The sequence below is a fragment of the Nerophis ophidion genome, linkage group LG24 (assembly GCF_033978795.1).
Source record: "Nerophis ophidion isolate RoL-2023_Sa linkage group LG24, RoL_Noph_v1.0, whole genome shotgun sequence".
In the NCBI taxonomy this organism is placed as follows: Eukaryota; Metazoa; Chordata; class Actinopteri; order Syngnathiformes; family Syngnathidae; genus Nerophis; species Nerophis ophidion.
Window position 1 is genome coordinate 27398822 of NC_084634.1, and position 24371 is coordinate 27423192.

The 24371-nt window shown below is 38.7% G+C and overlaps 2 protein-coding genes across 4 annotated transcripts; both read left to right on the top strand.

The window, feature by feature from the left end:
* Positions 1-333: 333 nt before the first annotated feature.
* LOC133542067 (inactive Rho GTPase-activating protein 11B-like) lies at positions 334-16158 on the top strand. The gene is made up of 8 exons (XM_061885895.1): positions 334-622; positions 694-790; positions 7429-7685; positions 8753-8904; positions 8988-9095; positions 15710-15866; positions 15931-15976; positions 16058-16158. The coding sequence occupies exons 1-6, from the start codon at positions 435-437 to the stop codon at positions 15844-15846; spliced, it is 939 nt and encodes a 312-aa protein (XP_061741879.1). The 5' UTR covers positions 334-434; the 3' UTR covers positions 15847-15866; positions 15931-15976; positions 16058-16158.
* Positions 16058-24371, top strand: LOC133542068 (neuroendocrine protein 7B2). Of its 3 annotated transcripts, none has more exons than XM_061885896.1 (6): positions 16058-16159; positions 18830-19055; positions 19174-19323; positions 20903-21015; positions 22647-22700; positions 22790-24371. In XM_061885896.1, exons 1-6 carry the CDS (start codon positions 16151-16153, stop codon positions 22913-22915), a joined length of 678 nt encoding a protein of 225 aa, XP_061741880.1. In that variant the 5' UTR covers positions 16058-16150; the 3' UTR covers positions 22916-24371. The 3 variants fall into 3 exon arrangements, with proteins under 3 accessions (XP_061741880.1, XP_061741881.1, XP_061741882.1); XM_061885897.1 differs by having other exon boundaries at positions 20906-21015; XM_061885898.1 differs by lacking the exon at positions 16058-16159 and adding an exon at positions 18375-18515.

Below are 24371 nucleotides of genomic sequence, written 5' to 3' on the forward strand. Positions count from 1 at the left end.
ATGTGTGTGTATATATATATATATATATATATATATATATATAACAAAATTTTAGCAAAAAAAAAAAAACAACTATACAAAAAACGATATTTAACCCAGTAGTTGCACAGCAGAGAACAAGGAATCCTATGATGCATTCATGGATATTGGGAAAAAGAATTGACCTCACACGGAGCGTAGACGTTGCAACCTCAAAGCACTTAAAGCAAAAGTAAATATGACTGGTGACAAATTATGCATTTGCAAATTAATTCTATCTTATTGTCGACGTTTGTTTTTAGTGATGACCGACCGGTATTAAAGAGGACTTCTCTGACTTCCCGGTATCTCGAAAGCAGCATTACTTGTTTCCCACAGGTGGTATAAATTAGCCTAATTAACCTGCCTCCTTGACTCATTTGTGTTTTTATAAAGACTGATTTTAATAGCGCCTGATGGTTTTTAACATGAAAGTTACAGACAGTAACGTGATTCGCTTCCACCTTCAAGTCATCCATGGAATAAATGTCAAACGTGTTGAGAGGAAAAATGAGAGACTCTTTCTCGGCGGCGCGAAGGTTTTTGGTGTCCCTTTGGAGAATTTGCCGAGGTGCTTCATTTCTGAATTCGGCCTGGTGCCCTGGTAAGTGCGCAGAGAAACCACACGACAATACGTGGTTTTAAATATGTGTCGGCTCTTTTTGTGTGTGTCAGCTTTCTGGTGGACGCCTGCTCGTTGCTTCTGGAGCGTGCTGGGACCGTGGGTCTGTTCAGAAAACCAGGCTCTCTCCCTCGCATCAAGACTCTCAGGGTGGGTAGTCATCCACTTACTAAATGAGGAATACCAGTGATTGGAACATTGCACACAAAAACAAAGTTAAAAAAACAAAAACAAAGTCCCCGAATCCTCTATTAAATAAAATAAAAGTGGCCGACGACCTGTGTCTTAATTGGGGGTCTCAGACACACATCTCGCGGGCCAATTGCGGCCCGCGAGATGTTATTTTGCAGCGCCCACCTTGATATGAAAGTTTGATGTTCATGCGGCCGTGAGTTGTATATGAATGGCGCTTCAAGGCCTACTGAAATTAGATTTTCTTATTTAAACGGGGATAGCAGGTCCATTCTATGTGTCATACTTGATCCTTTCGCAATATTGCCATATTTTTGCTGAAAGGATTTAGTAGAGAACATCGACGATAAAGTTCACAGCTTTTGGTCGCTAATTAAAAAGCCTTGCCTGTGCCGGAAGTATCAGACGATGTGCGCATGACGTCACGGGTTGTATGGCTCCTCACATTGTTTATAATCATAGCCACCAGCAGCAAGAGCGATTCGGACCGAGAAAGCGACGATTTCCCCATTAATTTGAGCGAGGATGAAAGATTTGTGTATGGGGAAAGTTGGAGTAAAGCATTAGAAGAAAATAAATAAAATAAAAAGGCAACAGCAGTGGGAGTGATTCATATATTAGACACATTTACCACAATAATTCTGGAAAATCCCTTATCTGCTTATTGTGTTACTAGTGTTTTAGTGAGATTATGAAGTCATACCTGAAAGTCGGAAGGCTGCGGTGACCGCCAGTGTCTCTGATGGAAGCCATGGAGGAAACAAGAAACTCACAGCTCCCTTTTTGACAGCTGCTGCAGGAGGACGCAAACTCTGCTCAAGTCTTCGGTAAGAGCCGACTTAATATCACAATTTTCTCATCCAAAAACTTGCTGGTTGACATGTGGTAGAGAAACATGTTCGCTTGACCGCTCTGCTCCATAGTAAAGCTTTACAACAAACAAAGAAACACCGGCTGTGTTTGTTTTGCTAACAGCAGCTGCAATCCACCGCTTTCCACCAACAGCATTGTTCTTTATAGTCTCCATTATTAATTGAACAAATTGCAAAAGATTCAGCAACACAGATGTCCAATTTACTATGTAATTATGCGATGAAAAGACTACTTTTATCCGTGAGTGGTGCTGGGCTGAAATGTCCGCTCCAACCAATAACGTCACAAGCACGCGTCAACATAAGCGTAAACTAAACCGGCCGTATTGGCATGTGTTGCAATGTTAATATTTCATCATTGATATATAAACTATCAGACTGTGTGGTTGGTAGTAGTGAGTTTCAGTAGGCCTTTGACAGCGTTATTTGGGCCCAAAATGGCTCTTTCAATGTTCTGGGTTGCCTACCCCTGCGTTATTGGAAAAGCGGCAAGTAAGTGAAAGCGACAGGAACGTTGCCATGGAGACGAGGGTTTTCTTATGTGCCCGGCTGCAGTCACACAGCGACAACTGTCTGTCAGTAATAACAGACCCGATAACATGGAGCAATTCAAATGATTTGTTTTTTAGTTTAATTTGCATTGCCTTACACAATGAACACTACATTTATTTCTATAAGACGCCAGATAACACTCTGGAAGCCGTCACTTTTTTGCGTTCGCTATCCCGGTACTTTCCCGGCTGTTATCCGGCGACCGCCGTGTTGCTGTAGGGAGGAAAAGCGGAACGACACATTGCGAAAATAACATTATTCTCTGTGTGTCGGCTTAATACAAATATATTCCACAACCCCAAACATGTCTTTTTCAAGGCCTGCAATGAAGAGAAGGGTTAGTGATGAGCAAAGACATTTCCAGGACAAGTGGGAGATGTAATATTTCTTTGTTGAGCACAGGTGCACCCTGATGTGTCTTATTTGCACAGAGAAAGTTGCGGTGCACAAGGAATACAATTTGAAACATCGTTTTACAACCAGACATGCTGAGGAGTTTGCAAACATTTTTTAGGAAATCTTTTCTGGCGGCCCAGCCTCTGCATCATGCAGTGGCCCCCAAGTAAAGTTAGTTTGAGATCCCTGGTCTTAAGGACGGGTACTGAATTCAGTACTTTGTATAGGCACTGACTGCATATTGATATACACATATTATTGGACCTTTAAATATTATTTAATGCCTTTTTCAGCAAAAAAAAATGTGTTCTGTCCAGCTACTCAGGCCAGTCATATTGTTGATGTAGGTGCCCATATCTGCTGTTCAGATTTACTTTAAAAATAACAAATGTGGGATACGTGTCTTTATTTCCCTTATTTTTATTTGACTTTGTTAAATTAATTTACTTAATCTTTGGTGCTGCCCGACTGCAGCAGGAGGGAATAGAAAGAGAAAAAAGGGAAGACAGAGGGGGGAAATTGCAGGGTTGAGACTGGGATAAGACAGAGAAAACAGAACATCAGCAAATAGGATATGTACAAATATGATATGAAAAATGATAGGAAAGAAGCAGTTGCTGAAGTAGGTAGTAATGAATATGATTGCCCTACAAATGGAACAATCCATCCATCCATCCATTTTCTTCCGCTTATGCCCTTTGGGGACGCGGGGGGCGCTAGTTCCTATCTCAGCTACAATCGGGCGGAAGGCGGGGTACAAATGGAACAATACAAACACCAACGGAAGTAGCACTATTAATAATGAATGATACTAATAACTACCTCTATTACTATCAACAATATGATTGTTTCAAATGCCACAATACATACATGTGATGAGAACTGTAAATTACAAAAGAAAGCAGATAAATGGAGGGGAAGAAAGAGAAGCGAACTGTATTAAACTTGTAGAGTGTTATATTGAGATTAGGTTAAACTTTATCAGTGTGCCAAGTTTTACCCAGTTTCATCTGGGAGAGACTGTTATCTGTTTGGTGAAACGTGATCATATGCATGTGTATGTACAGTTTGTGTATGTGTATGTTTGTACAGTAGATGTGGGTGTGGATGTATGTACCTTGTATGTACATATGTCCACAGCTAATTTTACATGTTCTAAAAATGTTAATATCGAAAAAAAAAAACTTAAACAAGTATAATAAATGAGCATACAGGTGAAAGGTAATGAGAAAAAAGTTACATTGTTGACTCTGGTTGATATACAAATATTATTGGACCTTTAAATATTTGATGCCTTTTTTTGTGACGCCAAGTCCGGTTGCAGACTAAACACTTGGCGGGTAAACAAGCACTTATTGGTGCAATTTTCCATGCCAACAAAACCAGTATGCCTGATAGAAAATGAAAGTGAAGTGGATGCGTGCGTTTGTTGGTTGTTAGAGGGGCCGTGCTAACAACCTGAGGGTTCCTGGTTCGATCCCCAGCTTCCGCCATCCGAGTCACGTTCGTTGTGTTCTTGAGCAAGACACGTCACCCTTGCTCCTGATGGGTCGGGGTGAGGGCCTTGCATGGCAGCTTCCGCTATTAGTGTGTGAATGTGGAAATGGTGTCAAAGCGCTTTGAACACCTTGAATGTAGAAAAGCGCAATACAAGTATACCCCATTTATTTAAAGTAAGGCTTCACTTTTCTAAAATGCACTAGTTTGATGGTAACTGCCAAATACATGTTACTGATTAGCATTTGTTTCAAAAAACTTGTGTAATAAGGGCAATACTTAGACTATGAACACTTTGTAGGGCACAACATAATGCTGTGTTCCATTTACCTCAGAAGTTTGATGTCGGCCCTTGTGAGCATTCCATTTACAAGGTCGTAAATAAGAAAGGCCACATCCACGAAAGCTATTTTTGCGCTCGTCTGAATAAAAACAAAAAACATCCATTTTCTAGAGCTTGTCCCTTTTGGGGTTATGGGGGGTGCTGGAGCCTATCTCCGCTGCATTCGGGCGTATGGGGGGGTACACCGTGGACAAGTTGCTATCTCATCGCAGGAAAAACAAACAATAGCACTCACATTCACACACTAGGGCCAATTTAGTGTTGCCAATCAACCTATCCCCAGGTGCATGTCTTTGGAGGTGGGAGGAAACCGAAGTACCTGAAGGGAACCCACTCAGTCACAGGGAGAACATGCAAACTTCACACAAAGATCCTGGGCCCAGGATCGGACCCAAGACCGTCATTGTGAGGCACATGTACTAACCTCTGTTTAGCTGTGTTGCCCCTAACTTTTATTGGCTTTGCCAAATACCTGCTACTGATTGGCATTAGCGATTTTTACATCAATCAATCAATCAATGTTTACTTATATAGCCCTAAATCACTAGTGTCTCAAAGGGCTGCACAAACCACCACGACATCCTCGGTAGGCCCACATAAGGGCAAGGAAAACTCACACCCAGTGGGACATCGGTGACAATAATGACCCAGTGGGACGTCGGTGACAATAATGACTATGAGAACCTTAGAGAGGAGGAAAGCAATGGATGTCGAGCGGGTCTAACATGATACTGTGAAAATTCAATCCACAATGGATCCAACACAGTCGCGAGAGTCCAGTCCAAAGCGGATCCAACACAGCGGCGAGAGTCCCGTTCACAGCGGAGCCAGCAGGAAACCATCCCAAGCGGAGGCGGATCAGCAGCGCAGAGATGTCCCCAGCCGATACACAGGCAAGCAGTACATGGCCACCGGATCGGACCGGACCCCCTCCACAGGGGAGAGTGGGACATAGAAGAAAAAGAAAAGAAACAGCAGATCAACTGGTCTAAAAAGGGAGTCTATTTAAAGGCTAGAGTATACAAATGAGTTTTAAGGTGAGACTTAAATGCTTCTACTAAGGCAATATCAACACCGCCACATTTGATGATGAAAACTACAACTAAGACGCATGTTTCAGTCAAAGAGTTCGTGTGTAATAAGGGCAATACTTACAGTTTAAATACTTTGTAGGGCGCAACGTAATGCTGTGTTGTTTTTACCTCGGCGGTTGGAAGTTGAAGCATGTAAGCATTCCAGTTACAAGGTTGGAAATCAAGATGGTCACATCTACGAAATATATTATTGTGCTTGTCTGAATAAAAAAAACTTATGGGAAAATATGGACTTTTTCTGCAACCTCCAAATAAGGTGAATGAAAATAAAACACGGACGCTATTGCCAGCCATGAACTGCGGACATTCCACATGAAATAGAAAAAAGTTTATCAGAAGTGCTAATGACTATTTTAGAAGAGCATATTAATCACCTCTCAGTGGGTGATCAAGGGTGATGGCTCAAATGCAGAGAATAATTTTGCGTGCGTGCGTGCGCGTGCGCGTGCGTGAGACAATCATTGGTACTTTAATTTATTAACATTCAGAGCAGCTGTTTTTGAAACTATCTTGGGGGTGGTTAGAATGCTCTGACTTTCCGAGTCAGAAATCTGACCTTGAGGGGCATTTCAGTTGAAATTCCGACTCGGAACTCGGAAATTCTGACTTCCCAGTACAAATGGAACACACCATAAGACTAGAAATGTATCTTTGGGACAAAGGCTACTTCCTTGCAAGGCAACGTACTAGCCTTTACACTAGTGCTAAGGGATTGAACCTTAGGGAACCTAACAATTCGATGCGATTTGTGGGTTAACTATTTGATTTCGTATGGATTCTCGATTCAACAGCTCTTGATTCGAACCAATTCTCGCAACGTATTTGGTGTAAAAATTATGTACTTTTTCAAAACAGGTTACAAGTTAGAAAAGCCCCTGGTTGCATTGGGATAGCCTATTCCAAAAATTATATATATCCCAACTTTTTTAAGTTTTTAAACAACTTTTTAGGAATAAATCAATTTACACTCGGAATGACTAATTGATATAGTTTTGGTTTTTTTGTGCGCTCCTAACTACCGCCATTTTAGGTCTTGGAATTGCAACTGCATACAAAGTCCACAATATAATACTTTCAAATAATACTCAGAAATGTAGTGATAAGACAAGACATAATTGGACAGCGTAGTCATAATAATCGGCTCATTTTAAAATGGTCCATTTATTAAACAATTAACATTAACACACAAGTACTGAAAATTGGTACCGGCATTGATTGAAATGTAACACAAAACTGAATTGGAGCAAAATTGTTAATTTATATTGATTTACATTTTATTGGTTTTATCATATTCAAAGTATAGGGTGAATGTTGTCTCTGAGTTGGCCCTGCGATTAGGTGGCGACTTGTCCAGGGTGTACACGCCTTCCGTTCGATTGTAGCTGATAGGCACCAGCGCCCCCCGGGACCCCAAAGGGAATAAGCGGTAGAAAATAGATGGATGGATGGATGGATATTCAAAGTAGAAATGTGTTATAGTCTACCCACATTTATTTTTTATGAAAACAAACTTGACATTTAATATCTTATCATTTATTATGACAATAACAACCTTGTTACTGGCATAAGTACAAACTTATATCTTGCGATTAATTGTACACGTTCATTATGATGGTATGCACGCAAATCATAGACCACATACAATAACACGCACAGGTCATTGGCCATTTTGTTTTTTTAAAAGATCCTATTGAAGCATTTGTGCCAGTTGCATTTTTCTATTTTGTGCAATGTTCTAATCTGAGAGGTGTTCTGTCTTTTTAGAATGTGTAAAAAGAAAAAAAAAATGGTGCTTTGTACTAAACAAACTTGAATGAATCCTGCGATTTATGAATGTTTCAGGCCAAGCTGAATCGCGGAGAGGCATGTTTATCTACTGCTTTCCCCTACGACGTGGCCACCCTTATCAAACAGTTCTGCAGGGAGCTTCCGGAACCGTTATTTCCTCCGGAGATCCAAGACGCCATGCTCAAGGCCCAGATGCTTGCTCCTCTGCAGGACAGGACCTCGGCCCTCCAACTGCTGTCCTGTTTGCTGCCTGCCAGAAACTCCTCCTGTCTGCATTACTTGTTTGACTTCTTGTCCAAAGTATCCCACAGGTAAAGAGTGGCAGTTTTAAGTTGACTATTTTAGATAGAGCAACCTTTTGAAGAGGCCTAACAGACTGTGATACTGACATCTTGTGGTGGTTTGATGCTATTATGAGACTTGAATGGTAAAAACTAAAAATGTGTTCGGTTAAATCAGCGTTTCTCAAAGGTGGGGCGCGAGGAACGGGAGGAAATTTTACTTTAAATTTTTTTTTTTAAATTATATTCTTAGATTACTTTTTTTTTAATATGCTTTCATTTTCTATATACACTGTAAATCACTTTGTGAGTCTGTCTGTGAAATCTGTTATGTAAATAAATGTGAATTACTTATTTTTCCTGTAGGCTTTAAATTTCTAGGTAAGAGTGAAAGTTTGACAGATATAGCAACAGTAACTAATGGGGGCGGGACTAAGCGGAACAATCTTTCACGCGGATGGGTAGCAGGCTAATGTGTGGACCACAATTACACAAAATGGATACATTTGTGACTCGCACCTCAAAGGTCGTCAAATCAGAGCCAGCGCCTGCAGAGAAACAAAAATCGAAAGGAAAATATGAAGGGTATCTTGCTCTTGGATTCACGGCAACGGTGGTGGGGGCAGAGGAGAGACCCCTGTGTGTTCTGTCTAAAACCGCTTGCAACAGACAGCATGAGACCCAACTAATTAGACACCTCAAGACCACACACCCCAATCATGTCAATAAGCCACTTGATTTCTTTCAAAGAAAACTGGCGGAATAGTTATTCTATTTATTATTGAACTTGATGCAAGTTATACCACAGCTGCACAGTTATTTTATTTATTATTGAACTTGATGTTATTTTATGTTATTGAGTTTGAATGTATACAACTTGAATGTTACTTGACGTTCAATAAATATGAAAATGTTAAACTTGGCATTAGCGTTCTGTTGAGGCGATAGGGGCAGGTGGGGCTTGAAAACTCCCCCTTGTCTAAAGTGAGGGATGACAGTTTGAGAACCACTGGGTTAAATACACGTTAACACAATTGGAGGATGACTGGTAGATGCACGGTGGTCGTCAATTTTGACCAATTTTCTTTTCCTGTCAGATGTGAAGAGAACCTGATGACCGCCTCCAATCTGGCCATGGTATTTGCTCCATGTCTTTTACCGCCTCCCAACAAGGACGAGATGTCCGAAGGACGCTTTGAACTCCGAATTCTCGTCCTGCGCACCTTTATCGAAAATCCGCAATCATTCGGTGCGGTGATCCCCATCCACTGTCAGGATGATGCCGCCGCTTGAGACCCGTACTTAACTCTTGTTGTGACCTACATCGACCAGGTGTGATCCCCAAGGCTGTCATGGATAGCATGGAATTCCTGATGAACTTCCATCTCGTGAAGGACACAAGCTCAAAGAGAGGAACCCGAAAAAGGCACAGTTTGAAAGGTAGGACATTATTAGAGCAGGCCATGTTTGTTCACAGCTGTTGCCAAAACTGGGAAAAAACTGTTTAATTACAGAGCAGCAACAAAACTAATGTAGTTAAAGCAAAGGTCTGCAACCTGCGGCTCTTTCATGCCTCTGCCCTGGCTCCCTTTGGCTTTCCTTTTACATCCATCCATCCATCCATTTTCTACCGCTTATTCCCTTTCGGGGTCGCGGGGGGCGCTGGCGCCTATCTCAGCTACAATCGGGCGGAAGGCGGGGTACACCCTGGACAAGTCGCCACCTCATCGCAGGGCCAACACAGATAGACAACATTCACACTCACATCCACACACTAGGGCCAATTTAGTGTTGCCAATCAACCTATCCCCAGGTGCATGTCTTTGGAAGTGGGAGGAAGCCAGAGTACCCGGAGGGAACCCACGCATTCCTTTTACAGAAAATTTCAAATTAAAATTGCTTTAATTTTAATTCTATTTAGTTTTGAAGAGTTCCGTGATCCTGTAATGTTGTTGTTGTATTTTTTAGCGGTCAACTCAGACATCTAAATTGGAATATATGAACATCCTAGCAGTCGGCAGCTTAATGACCGCTGACATTGTTCATTAAGTGATGTTTTATGTATGTTTGCTCTCAAAGTCTGCAGTGAGTAATAGTTAAGGGTGCTTAAAGCCCTACTGAAACCCACTACTACTGACCACACAGTCTGATAGTTTATATATCAATGATGAAATATTAACATTGCAACACATGCCAATACAGCCTTTTTAGTTTACTAAATTGCAATTTTAAATTGATTACGCGTGACATCACTGACTGTAAGGAAATATTAGCACTGCACCACACGCAGCTAAAAGTCGTCTGCTTTAATCTCATAATTACACAGTATTTTTCACATCTGTGTTGCTGAATCTTTTGCAATAATGGAGACTATAAAGAACAATGCTGTTGGTAAAAAGCGGTGGATTGCAGCTGTCTTTAGCACCGAGACACAGTCTGTTATTCTTTGTTTGTTGTGAAGCTTTAACACAGAGCGGTCAAGCGAACGTTTTCTCTACGTCAACCAGCATGTTTTTGGATGGGGAAATTGTGATATATATATCTTACCGGAGACATCCATGGATTATTCGTCGTCCTGCAGCAGCTGTCATGTCAAAAAAGGCAGCTGTGAGCTTGGCTCCTCGGCTTCTCTCTAAGACACTGTGTGTTCACCGCAGCCATCCGACCTCGAGGTATGCCTTGACAATCTTTAAAATCTCACTAAAACTATTAAAACCATAACTAGATAAAGATCTTCCAGAATCATCCTAGTAAATGTGTCTAATTACATCTGGAACGGAGGCAGTCTTTATTTTTTTTTTTCCTTTAGTCCTTCACTATCAATATCCTAATTCACGAATCTTTCATCCTCGCTGAAATTAATGGGGAAATTGTCACTTTCTCGGTCCGAATTGCTCTTACTGCTGGTGTATCCCATTTATAAACAATGTCAATATGTGTGGAGCCCTGCAACTCGTGACGTCACGCGCACATACTTCCGGTAAAGGCAGGACTTTTCTATTAGCGACCAAAAGTTGCGAACTTTATCGTCTATGTTCTCTACTAAATCCTTTCAGCAAAAATATGGCAATATCGCGAAATGATCAAGTATGACACATAGAATGGACCTGCTATCGCCGTTTAAATACGAAAATCTAATTTAAGTAGGCCTTTAAAGTGATCAAAATATGTAATTATCAAATATAAATGTGCCTGTTACTACATTAAATACATACTTACCTGGGGGTACTTGAAGGTATGCCAAGGGGTACGTGAGATTTTTTTTTTTTTAATATTCTAAAAACAGCAACATTTCAAAAATCCTTTATAAATATATTCATTTAATAATACTTCAACAAAATATGAATGTAAGTTCATAAACTGTGAAAAGAAATGCAACAATTCAATATTCAGTGTTGACAGCTAGATTTTTTGTGGACATGTTCCATACATTTTTATATTAAAGATTTTTTTTTTTTTTTTGTGAAGAAATGTTTAGAATTGGGCTTCACTTTGGCAGAGGGGTTAGTGCGTCTGCCTCACAATACAAAGGTCCTGAGTAGTCAGGGTTCAATCCCAGGCTCGGGATCTTTGTGTGGAGTTTGCATGTTCTCCCCGTGACTGCGTGGGTTCCCTCCGGGTACTCCGGCTTCTTCCCACTTCCAAAGACATGCACCTGGGGATAGGTTGATTGGCAACACTAAATTGGCCCTAGTGTGTGAATGTTGTCTGTCCATCTGTGTTGGCCCTGCGATGAGGTGGCGACTTGTCCAGGGTGTACACCGCCTTCCGCCCGATTGTAGCTGAGATAGGCGCCAGCGCCCCCCGTGACCCCAAAGGGAATAAGCGGTAGAAAATGGATGGATCTTTAGAATTAAGTTGATGAATCCAGATGGATCTCTATTACAATCCCCAAAGAGGGCACTTTAAGTTGATGATTACTTCTGTGTAGAAATCTTTATTTTAAATTGAATCACTTGTTTATTTTTCAACAAGATTTTTTTTATTTTTATATCTTTTTTTTCCAAATAGTTCAAGAAAGACCACTACAAATGAGAAATATTTTGCCCTCTTATACAATTTAATAAATCAGAAACTGATGACATAGTGATGTATTTTACATCTTTATCTCTTTTTTTCAACCAAAATTGCTTTGCTCTGATTAGGGGGTACTTGAATTAAAAACATGTTCACAGGGGTTTACATCACTGAAAAAAGGTTGAGAACCACTGTCTTAATGATTAGGAATGATGGGCAAAATTCCGAGAAACAGGGCAGTACCCCTTTTAATAATGCTTTTTGGTCCTTGGTACTATTTATTAGGGCTCAACAAAAAACGATTCACAGCAATCAAATGTTCAAAAATCAAGTTATTTTTTCTTTTCTTTTTTTTTCTTTTTCTAAATGCTTGGACATTTTTAGGCCATTTGTGTCCGTGCAATCAAGTTTTTTTAACCTGTAACCTGTTTTCAAAAAGTTTCATTATGATTTTTACCAAATGTCTAAAGATATATAGATAAATCGCTTTCCACATGCGGTGCATCAAACGTATCCTTTAGGGGTGTGGGGAAAAATCGATTCGAATACGTTGTGCGATTCGGAATCGATTCTCATTTTAAAAAAAATTGATTTTTTTTATTTATTTTTTTAATCAATCCAACAACCACTACACAGCAATACCATAATTCCAAAACCATACCTGACCCAGCAAAACTCAGAACTGCAATAAACAGAACAATTGAGGAGACACAAACACGACACAGAACAAACCAAAAGTAGTGAAACAAAAATGAATATCAACAGTATCAATATTAGTTATAATTTCAGCATAGCAGTGATTAAAAATCCCTCAGACATTTATAAAAATTAAAAAAAAGAATAGTGGCAGTGGCTTACACTTGCATCGTATCTCATAAGCTTGACAACACACTGTGTCCAATGTTTTCACAAAGATAAAATAAGTCATATTTTTGGTTTGTTTAATAGTTAAAACTAATTTACATTCTTGCAATCAGTTGATAAAACATTGTCCTTTATAATTATAAAAGCCTTAAAAAAAATCTCTACTCTGCTAGCATGTCAGCAGACTGGGGTAGATCTTGCTGAAATCCTATGTATTGAATGAATACAGAATCGTTTTGAATCGGAAAAATAATTTTTGAATCGAGAATCGCGTTGAATCGAAAAAATCTATATTATCGAATTGCGACCCCAAGAATCGATATTGAATCGAATCGTGGGACACCCAAAGATTCGCAGCCTGTAGTTGGCAGGACTACTTTCTATACAGTGTCATTCTTCAGCGGGCTAATATCCATAGCATGAACTCTCTGCTTAGCCAGCGCCGTCTTCGATGGCTGTGACATGTTCGGCAGAGGGAGGACGGACGGCTTCCCGAGGACATTATGTATGGACAATTGGCTGCTGGTTCCAGACTTGTTGGTTGTCTCTCCCTCCGGTTCAAGGACGCATGCAAGAGATCTGAAGGAGTGTAATATTCCTCTAGACAGCTGGGAGATACAGGCGAAGAACCAAAATGTCTGGCGTCAAGTGGTTAGACGGTGTATTGCAGAGGCTGATTTGAGGAGAGGCCAGCTCGCAGAGAAGGGAAAGGAGGAAACTTACTGCAAATACCATCGTACAGCAGGAGCGGGACGAAGTCTCTACACATGTTTGCGCAAAGTGCAACAGGGACTGTCACTCAAGGATTTGCTTGCACAGCCATGCTAGGCGTTGTCAACAAACATGAATGTACCGTATCAACAAAACATGAAGTTAAAATGTGAAAATTATAATTCAATAAGTGCATTGTCTAATTACAACACATTAAAACTGAAAATATATTAATGACTAAAATAGGATGACAAAATTATTTACATAAAAACAAACTATTAAAGTACCATTACAACATTAAAAAAATAAATAAAAAAAATAAATTAATCAAATCGAAATAAGTGTCTGACACAAGAGTGTAAATTAGCATGGTCATCTGTGACTAAGCTGCCAAAGATAGAGATATCCATCTCCTATATCTTTGGCAGCTGAGATGATAGATATCTATCTATATCCTATTTGCATTTGCAGTGACTGTAGGACAGCGTTTCTCAAAGTGTGGGGCGGGCCCCACTGGTGGGGAATAGACACATGACAGGTGGGGCGCGAGGAACGGGAGGAAATTTCACTTTTATTTTTTTATTCTTAGATTTTTTTTTTTTTTTTACTATGCTTTCATTTTCTATACACACTGAATCACTGTGATTCTGTCTGTGAAATCTGTTATGTAAATAAATGTGAATTACTTATTTTTCCTCTAGGCTTCAAATTTCTAGGTAGGAGCAAAAGTTTGACGGATATAGCAACAGTAACTAATGGGGGAGGGGCTAAGCGGAAAATCTTTCACACAGATGGGTAGCAGGCTGTGTAGGGTTGGGTATCGTTTGAATTTGAACGATTCCAATTCCGATTCTTTGTTTCGATTCCGATTCCTGACTATTCTCGATTCCGATTCTTCTTGTACCATGCCGGGATCAATGTATTTGCCAGGTAGTCCCTGGAAGGTGGTATGTATTTTGGGTTGAGAGTTTTCACCATATCCCTGCAAACATAAACATGTAATGTTGCTGTTACTGTTTAGTCCAGTATCAATTATCTTAGCTCTAACGTTATTGCTTAACTAATCTAAATGTTGGAGATTCCACCTCTGAAAAGGGATGCAGTTTTTTGACTATGTGCAGTGACCTTTCAGTGGCACTCTTCCATCTGTGGCACCGACATCTTCCCCATTGCCGCTACGGTGAACGGAGTACGCTGAGCACATCGCGGAGCCTGGCTAGCAGGTTGTAAATTGTCTATGAAAAAATACGCGGGCCAATTTGTTAGCTGCCTCAAAGTTGGCGCAAAACACATTGCATATATATTGTTTTACTTGCCGGATTCGGACTGCAGTGCAGTCACTGAGGTGCCAGGCTGGGCGTCACAGCCGGAGTCAGAGGAAGAGGCAGAGGAGGACGGTCGGCGCAGCGCGTCGAAGACGGGACACGCATTTATTTGTACTCCATGAATTTGGAGGTGCTTCATCATGTTCGACGTACACCCTCCTAAGCACAAAACAGTCCTGTCGCACGTGTTACATTTCGCCGACATTTCATTTTTTTTTTAGTAAAATAAGGCCACACTTTCGACCGCCGACGCCCGCTATCCATGCTTGACTGACTCGCTCGGCTACATAGGCTCGGCTATGCTAACACTCCCGGCGGTGGGCGCTTCTTAGTTGGTGTTCAGCGGCTTCTTCTTTCGGTCGGCGGACCTATTTTTTTTTCCGCTCTGCGGACTGGGTATCGAAACTAGGAATCGAAATTTAAACTTTTGAACGATTCTGGGAGAATCGGAAAGTTAGTCCCGGTTCCAATCGATACTCGATACCCAACCCTACTAATATGTGGGCCACAATTACACAAAATGGATCAATTTGTGACTCGCACATCAAAGGTTGTCAAATCAGAGCCAGCGCCTGCAGAGAAACAAAAATCTGACGGGCTTAATCAACCAAAAAGCCAACCGAAAGGAAAATATGAAGGGTATCTTGCTCTTGGATTCACGGCAACGGTGGTGGGGGCAGAGGAGAGACCCCTGTGTGTTCTGTGTCTAAAACCGCTTGCAACAGACAGCATGAGACCCAACTAATTAGACACCTCAAGACCACACACTCCAATCACGTCAATAAGCCACTTGATTTCTTTCAAATAAAACTGGCAGAATAGTTATTCTATTTATTATTGAACTTGATGCAAGTTATACCACAGCTGCAGTTATTTTATTTATTATTGAACTTGATGTTTTATGTTATGGAGTTTGAATGTATACCACTTGAATGTTACTTGACGTTCAATAAATATGAAAATGTTAAACTTGGCATGGGGGCAGGTGGGGCTTGAGAACTCCCCCTTGTCCAAAGTGGGGGATGACAAAAAATGTTTGAGAACCACTGCTGTAGGAGATGTTAGTAACTGACTTATTTATGCTACACATAATTTGACTCACCTTTTTGTTTTGTTGCGTTGCTTGGGTCAGTGAAGACTGCGCGGTGGATTCAAGGAAGGTCAAAGGTCAGACTGCCTGTCTCTCAGCAGAAACTGGAGCCCACCCTGCAGGAAAAACCGACACTGAGGAGGAGTCTGGGTCTGGAGACTTTCCCCAATGTCCTTCTGTTTAGGACATGTCTGCCATCCACAGGTACTTCCATGTGTTATTGGTGTAAATGATATCTAAAAAGAAATATCTCGAAATCTTTGCATAGAACACAACTTTTCCGGTGCGGCGTCTACATCTGAGAGAATGAGGAGGTAAGTTTTTTTATTTGAAGCAAAACCTTTTTATGGTTAATTGATCTGACTTATGAAAACGCACTTTGGCCTTTTCCAAAGGCTGGTTCGAGGACCTGATGTCGCCTTCACACCTTCTGCACTCGCTGGAATGGGAAAATTACAGCTAGCGGCCTGGAATAGACGCTCCTCTCTATGACACAAGTACACATGGATTTTTGTTTTAAATAGTAATAATCACCATTTAATGATTTATGTAAACATTTGTATTTATGTTGTATGGGTCATGTGTCTGCATAATTCATGCTCAATAAAATGTTTTCATGTTTATACAAAAATACAAGCATTTTCATGATTGGATTTTCCTTTAAGTCTCAAGGGACAAATGTGTTTTTTTGTTTGTCGTGTCAGTACATTTTTCAGATTTTTTACCATAATTGTTACTTCATTATACAGACTTTATCCTGAGGTTTTTTTTTCCCCCAGTTAAATTTCAATGTCCAATTATTTCACAGGTGTACAATACGCTGGCTCTTACTCCAAAGCCTTCATTTTCCCATGGATATACTAACATTTTAGATTCATATTTTTTCTCTTTGCTCGAATACCTCAAACATTTTTTGGTTTAACCCTTTGATGGCCTGTTAATCAAATGTCACAGGTTGAAATTGGTATAAATTTTACATGAAATTTTGTTTTTTGAAGGGTGTAGAACAATCTGGATTAATGTATTTGCTCAAATATCACAAACCTCGGTCTTAAAATTATCACAAAAAAAAATTTAAGCAAAAGTTTTAAATGTGTATGAATTTTTATAACTAGTTATGTAAGTGTCAAAAATTTTGAAGTAAAAAAAAAACATGAATCCAAATGTTTGCTTCAGTCCTAAACACAATTATACTTTTTAACAAATACCATTTTTAAGTTAATATATTTTTGCATAAGTTTTTTTTTACTATTAATCTTATTCACAATTCTTAAACGTTTTAAATTTTTGTTAAAAACTGAAGTTTAAGACATTTAAAAGTAAAAAACAAATCTAAAATGTTACACTTTTTAGACCTAAACACAATTATCTAAAATGTTTTAACAAATAGCTTTAAATGTATGTAAATTTGAATAACGAGTTAGTTTACTCATTCATACCTGTTGAAAAGTGTATAACAATTTTGATTAGGACACAACAGAAAATAGTCAAATGTTTATTCTCAGTCCTAAACAATCATCACATATGTTTTTTAATTTTTTTTGCATATATAGAAGTTTAAAATTAGTACACTTTTGCATGAGTTACTTTAGTATTAACCTGTTTTTTACTATTAATCTTATGTTTTACATTTTTGTTGAAAACTGAAATTTGAGACATTTAAAAGTAAAAAACAAATCTAAAATGTGTTACACTCTTTAGACCTAAACACAATTATCTAACATGTTTTAACAGACAGCTGTAAATTTGTGTAAATTTGAATGAGTTATTTTACTAATTCATACCTGTTAAAAAAATATAACAGTTTTGATTAGGACACAACAGAGAATAGTCAAATGTTTATTCTCAGTCCTAAACAAAATCAAACATGTTTTTAAAAAAAAATTTTTACAAATAGAAGTTTAAAACTAGTATAGTTTTGCATGAGTTATTTTAGTATTAACCTGTTTTTTTACTATTAATCCACAATTCTTAAACGTTTTACATTTTTGTTAAAAATGGAAGTTTGAGACATTTAAAATTAGAAAAACTAATCTAAAATGTTACACTCTTTAAACCTAAACACAATTATCTAACATGTTTTAACAAATAGCTTTAAATTTTTGTGAATTTGAATAACGAGTTAGTTTACTAATTCAAACTGTTAAAAACGTTTTGATTAGGACTGCTGTTTGAGACTTTTGAGCAAAAACACAACAGAAAATAATCCAAAACGTTTATTCTCAGTCCTGAAAAAATCATCAAACATGTTTTAATTCTTTTTTTTACAAATATAGTTTAAAATTTGTATACTTTTGCATGAGTTATTTTGCTATTAACCTGTCAATGTATATATATAAAAAAGTTTGAGACATTTTGAGTGAAAGTTAAAACAAATCGGAATTCAAAATGTGTTCACGCTTTTAAAAAAGGTGTTTAGCTTTGAATATAAATTGAATATTGACATAAAGACGAGTCTGTTTTATCTACTGCTGAAATTTGACACTCGAACGTGTCCCTGTTCCCTCTTGTCTCCCCGGCTGAACACACAAGCCAATCAGGAGAGAGTAGTGTTGGTTACTAAGCAACTGAGCCTGGACCTCTTATGCAACACTGTAGCCAAGGAAACCCACTCAGTTTTTCAAAATAAATGTCACGTGAATAAATTCGAACTATGACATTTTTCATACAACTCCAACAAAACGGGGACTGAAAATGTTTTATAGTTTAGCTGTGGTCTCAAATAATTCACTTCCTGATGGTTTATTGATAGTCGCTTTATTTTTTATTTTGAAAGCCGGAAACGCGGACATTCGTTATGCTTTTACCTTGATGGACATCGGTTTAGTCTGCAGCTCATTTTATTGACACAAGGTAGGAAAAGTAACACATCTCTTTTGATTAAGATACAATTGCTATATTTTTTTCTGGCGAACACTCAAACAGCTCACCTGAACGTAAATTAAAGCAGGTTGTGAGGTTCTATATATATGCGTGACCATGGCTATAAATAGATCTTAATGGCAGTGTTTAGGCAGGAGCAGATTTTTTCTTTTTTTTTTTTTTTTGCGTTCATGTGCATCAATCATAACAGAGTCAATCTCATATTTATTCAAACGTAATTATGTAATTACTGAAAAGTACACAATTTTGCTCATCTTTGGCGCGTTTGTTTTGTTCACCTGCAGATGACGGACATGAGCTGGGCGGTGCGGTTATCGCTGCTGGGGCTCCTGGTGGTCCCGCAGCTCGGCGGCGCTGCGGCCCGCAGTACCCCCGGGGCTGGCCAGGTGTCCGAGGCCGACATCCAGCGTCTCCTGCACGGCGTCATGGAGCAGCTGGGCATCGCTCGGCCCAGGGTGGAGTATCCAGCCCACCAGGCCACCAACATCGTCGGTCCGCAGAGCATACAGGGTAATAATAATTTATATTGCATATAAACCAACAAACCCGCATACGTCACACCGTTATTTGTATATTCTTATTACATACATAGGACTATTCTAAATGGCATTATATTTTCCTCCACTAGGCGGTGCTCACGAGGGGCTGCAGCACCTTGGTCCTTACGGGAATATTCCCAACATTGTCGCAGAGCTGGCAGGGGACAATGTTCCCAAAGACTTCAGTGATGATCACAGCTACCCGGACCCCCCAAACCCTTGTCCCCTCGGAAAGACGGGTAGGAACTCAGGCTTTTAGGGGGATGAATTAGGGACAAAACTAATCTTTGACATTTTTAAAATCTCGTTTTGAAAGAATACATAGCTAAGTGTATACAAGATAAAATACGTTATTAAATGTTTTAAATATATATTTTGATATTTGAGCTGGGCTTCACGGTGGCAGAGGGGTTAGTGCGTCTGCCTCACAATACGAAGGTCCTGCAGTCCTGGGTTCAAATCCAGGCTTGGGATCTTTCTGTGTGGAGTTTGCATGTTCTCCCCGTGAATGCGTGGGTTCCCTCCGGGTACTCCGGCTTCCTCCCACTTCCAAAGACATGCACCTGGTTGATTGGCAACACTAAATGGTCCCTAGTGTGTGAATGTGAATGTGAATGTTGTCTGTCTATCTGTGTTGGCCCTGCGATGAGGTGGCGACTTGTCCAGGGTGTACCCCGCCTTCCGCCCGATTGTAGCTGAGATGGGCGCCAGCGCCCCCCGCAACCCCAAAAGGGAATAAGCGGTAGAAAATGGATGGATGGATCTTGTCTTATATTTGGGTCGCTATTAAATAAATGATCTTTTGCAGGACCAAAACGCCCGAGTCAAATACTTTTTACAGTATATATTTTTGGTCTGGTTAAGTTCGTTTTCAATTTTTTTTTCTTTTTCCTATTCATCCCTTTTTTTCTTTTTTAGATTAATTTTTCTTTATTCTTCCACTTTTTATGATATACATGTCTTTTCACGTTTTATTTTTCAGATACATGTATTTTCCTTGTTTTATTTTTCAGATTATTTTTTTCTCTTTTTTCTTGATTTTTCCTTTTTTACCCCCTTTTTTTTCTTCATTTTCTTGTTCTCATTTTTAAACATTTTTCCTTTATTTAAATGTTTTTATTTTTAGGTAAACAAAATTCTCTTTTTCCTTTTTAGATTTTAATTTTTCTGATTCTTTTACTTTTTTCCTCTTTATTGTTCAGATAATATTTTTCTTTTTGTTCTTTTTTCTATTTTTGCCCTTTTAGTTTTTCCGATGTATATTTCCATCTTTCCTTTTTGTTACTTTTAATCTATTTGTCTTTTTTCTTTCTTAATTTTTCCCCCTTTGTATTTATTAATCATATTTTAGATGTTTTTTTCTTTTTTTCTTTTTTCTTTGCCTCCTATTTTTTTCAGGTTTTTTTCAAGTTTTCCTTTTATCTACCTTTTATATTTTTAAGATAATTTTCTCTTTTTCTTTCTTTTTCCTTTTTCCCCTTTTTACTTTTTGAAATATTCTTATTTTACTCCACCCCCCTCTTCTTTTTTCTGATTATTTTTTCCACCTGATTTTTTTCTTAAATCTGAAAAAAATTGTGTACTTATTTTTTCAATAAATGCACTGATAATTTTTCCAAATTCAACGTCAAAACCTGATTTTTCGGTTTCAAAATGTATTTTCTCAAGTACAACATGTTTGGGCCCTAATTTAGCTCCATTTCCTGAGGGAACTCTCCTGAAGGAATCAATAAAGTACTATCTATCTATAAGTTATATTTCTGTCAACAATGGTATGTTTGGGGGAAATAATTATCGCTGTTTATACTTCCTGTTCAGTAGCTGACGGGTGTATGGAAAACGCTCCAGACACAGCCGAGTTCAGCCGGGAGTTCCAGAAGCACGGACACTTGTATGATCCGGGAAACCAGTACCCAGCTCTGATGAAGTGGGTCAGTATAAACATTAATATTAACACAATTTTTGTAGCCATAAAACAATATTTTTCTGTTTGTGGCCCCAATGTCTGTCTTTAGTATTACTCATTTATTCCTATGTAAACTGAAGGGTCCTCACAAACACACTCAGCATGTTTATATGCACTAAAACAATATTTATTGGCTTCATATGATTAAAGCTAGATTTTTAAAACATGTAAAAGCATCATTGAGCCTCTTTAAAATCTCCCAGAATTATTTGTAACCCTGCTGTAATCCATTTTTTACATTTATTTACTATTTTTATCCCCTTTACCGTAAAGTACAGTAGATATTAGATGACATGTAAAATTATTATCAGTGCATAAGAATTATATCACAAATTACATTATTATTTGGGATGCCCCAACTTTTTCACTTCAGATACAATACTTACATTGGAGCGTTGAGTTATGGATGGAAATCCGATACGATATCAGCACAAATTATAGTACATACTTTTGTTATTTTGTAGTGTGGGATATTAGCAAAAACTAAATTGGTAACTACCTAGCGTAGTAAACGCTAGCCGAAAACTGGTGCACCAATTGCTAGCTGACAATTTGCGCACTCCTTGCTCGTTGACAATTGACGCTTTAATCACTATCTGACAACTGTGCACTCATCGCTAGATGACAACCATCGCGTTACTCGCTACCTGTCAACTCTAGCAGAAGGTTGGAGCGGCAATATTTAGCTAGCGATTGGCGCTATCATCGCGGGCTAACAGCTGGCGTGCTAACCGCCAGCTGAAAATTGGCGCACCAGTCACTGGCTGACAATTGGCATGCCAATCGCCAGCTGACCACCGGCGCCCTAATTGCTATCTGACAACTTTGCACTCATTGTTGGATGACAACCGACGCGTTACTCGCTAGCTGTCAACACTAGCAGAAAACTGGTGCGGCAATCGCTAGGTAACTATTGGCGCACTCATCGCTAGCTGACAACTGTCGCGCTAATTGCCAGCTGAAAACCGCTGCGCTAAAAGTACTCAAACAAAACAATGCTAAGTATGAAAAACACTAACCTTTTTTTTTTAACAGTTTGGAATGGACGCATGCTATTTTTAAGTTGAAGTGGAGTGGCAGTTTTTCTTGGCAACACTTACTGGTCGCAACAATTGATAAATCAAGCCCATTATGCAGTTTGTCGAATGATCCGGACACGTTTGTTACTGGATACTTTCTAATAAACTTCATCCTTGAAGACTTTGTAATCAATATGCTACTATAATTATTTGATACTAGTTTATATTGACAAATGTGTTTTCAAACTGCGATTTTGTTCAATTAAGGACATTTATTACTACGTATGTCTAGCTTGTGTGCTATTGTGTGCTCAGTTGTTGTGTAGCAGCTATCTTTTAGTAGCTTATACCCTATCATGTTTACTTGTTTGAGTAAAATATAACAACTGATATTCCATATTAATACCACAAAAAAGCTGCAAAAAAACACACTTCGGACCTAGACTTAAAAATAATTGCTGCAGCGTGCGCCAAAGAGCAAAACCAAGATGTGTTTTCCGTTCATTTGAAGAGTTGAGTGAAGGCGTTAACACTGGTTGTAAATTGTCTGTTTTTTGTTTTGTTTTTATCTTTCCAGAATAAGGAACTTCTGTACCAAAAACTGAAGGGCGGCGCAAAGCGGAGAAAAAGGGTGAAAGACCTTTTGGACACATCGTTTTGAGTTATCAACAAATCCCACAGTAGTCCCTGACTTGTATTTTCTCCATGTCCTGTTTACAGAGCGTCAGCAACCCTTACCTGATGGGCCAGAGGCTGGACAATGTGGTGGCCAAGAAATCTGTCCCCGACTTCTCGGAGGAAGAGGAGGCGTCGACCATGCCTGCAAGCACCAAACCCACAAGTTAAATTCAAATATAGTTTTGGTTACAATTGAAGCAGTCCAAAAAAATCTTTGAGAATAAGGCAACGAGTTTATTTTGATCATATGTCAACTGGCTAGGTTAGAATTTATATCAAAAAGTGTTTATTCATAATGATGGAGATGAACATAAAACCCTATAAGCAGATATCTTGAATATAAACAGGGGTGTCCTGATCCGATATTGATATCAGCAATAAATGGAATATCGGTCCGCGTGTAAAATGCGCACAGCTGGGCAGCCAGTTAACGTCTAAACGTCCTCCAGTAAACACAATTTGAGATTTTTTCGGATTTTAGTCAAGTCATTTACAAAAGGTAAACATGGTAGCCTATATGTTACTAGGAGGTAGCAGCTACACAACAGCTAAGCACACAATAACATGCAAGCTAGATGTGCGAAATGTGTTCTGTATTTAACAATATTGCAGTCTAAAACAGAGCATTTGTCAATATAAACAAGTACAAACTAATTATAGTTGAGTGTCACTTATCAAGTCTCCAAGGCAGATATCAGAAAATATCCAGTAACAAACATGTCAGCATCATTCAACTTTCAGCGTCATGAGCTAAACATAGGGTTGTGTTTCTCAAGTATTTTCTGTTAGGTCGCCCTTTGGATGAAGAAAACATTCCGCGCTTGTATCATTTGTCTTTAAAATTGCTGTAGGTACATCTCAGCATAACATTGTATTCTTAATAACATAAAAAAATATATATATATAGGTCAACGTGCAACACATTTTAACTTTTTTGACATTGTTTAAAAAAAAAGTAATACTTATTTAAACTATACATTTTCTATGACCATTTGAGCCATTTGATACTAAAAAATAAAGTCAATAATTAAAAAAAATAAATTCACATTAATCCGGGTGTACAACTAACACAACACATTTGTAAAACACCTTGCTGATTTAAAAAAATAATCAAAACCAAATAATCTAAAGTCAGCATTAATGGCTACAACAAGCACGTTTAGCAGTGCACAGCTTTTTGAAGAAAGCGTGATACTGATAAAGCACGTGACCCCAATGGCATCCCACTTAAATAAATATTGTGGCCAGTAGGTGTCGCCAAAAACAACACTTTAATTTAAAGACAGCATAAATCAATTCCTGCATGGTTAATAGTAAATATACTAGTGTTTTTCATACCTACCATTGTTTTGTGTGTATAATTACACTTAAACCTTTGTACAACTTTCCACACTACAAAATACTACATAAGATTCCTGCTGATGCCGAATCGGATCAGTATCGGCCGTTACTGAGAGCTCCAACAGCGGTATCGGAAGTGAAAAATTTGTATTGGGACACCCTTAAATTGTACAGTATAGATTACTTCAACAGTGGCTGTAAAGAGATTAAAATACTCATTTTGATTATGTGTTTGTCTTGAAAAAAGTTATTACAAAGTATATTAAACCTTTGCAAAATTAAA

Bases quoted from the DNA above. Each gene is read 5' to 3' on its own strand.
- LOC133542067 (XM_061885895.1), top strand. From the start codon at position 435: ATGGTTTTTAACATGAAAGTTACAGACAGTAACGTGATTCGCTTCCAC. The intron at 7,686-8,752 runs GTAAAGAGTGGC...TTTTCCTGTCAG, and splicing joins TTGTCCAAAGTATCCCACAG to ATGTGAAGAGAACCTGATGA. The intron at 9,096-15,709 runs GTAGGACATTAT...GGGTCAGTGAAG, and splicing joins AAAAAGGCACAGTTTGAAAG to ACTGCGCGGTGGATTCAAGG.
- LOC133542068 (XM_061885896.1), top strand. The intron at 19,056-19,173 runs GTAATAATAATT...TTCCTCCACTAG, and splicing joins CGGTCCGCAGAGCATACAGG to GCGGTGCTCACGAGGGGCTG. The intron at 19,324-20,902 runs GTAGGAACTCAG...CTTCCTGTTCAG, and splicing joins TTGTCCCCTCGGAAAGACGG to TAGCTGACGGGTGTATGGAA.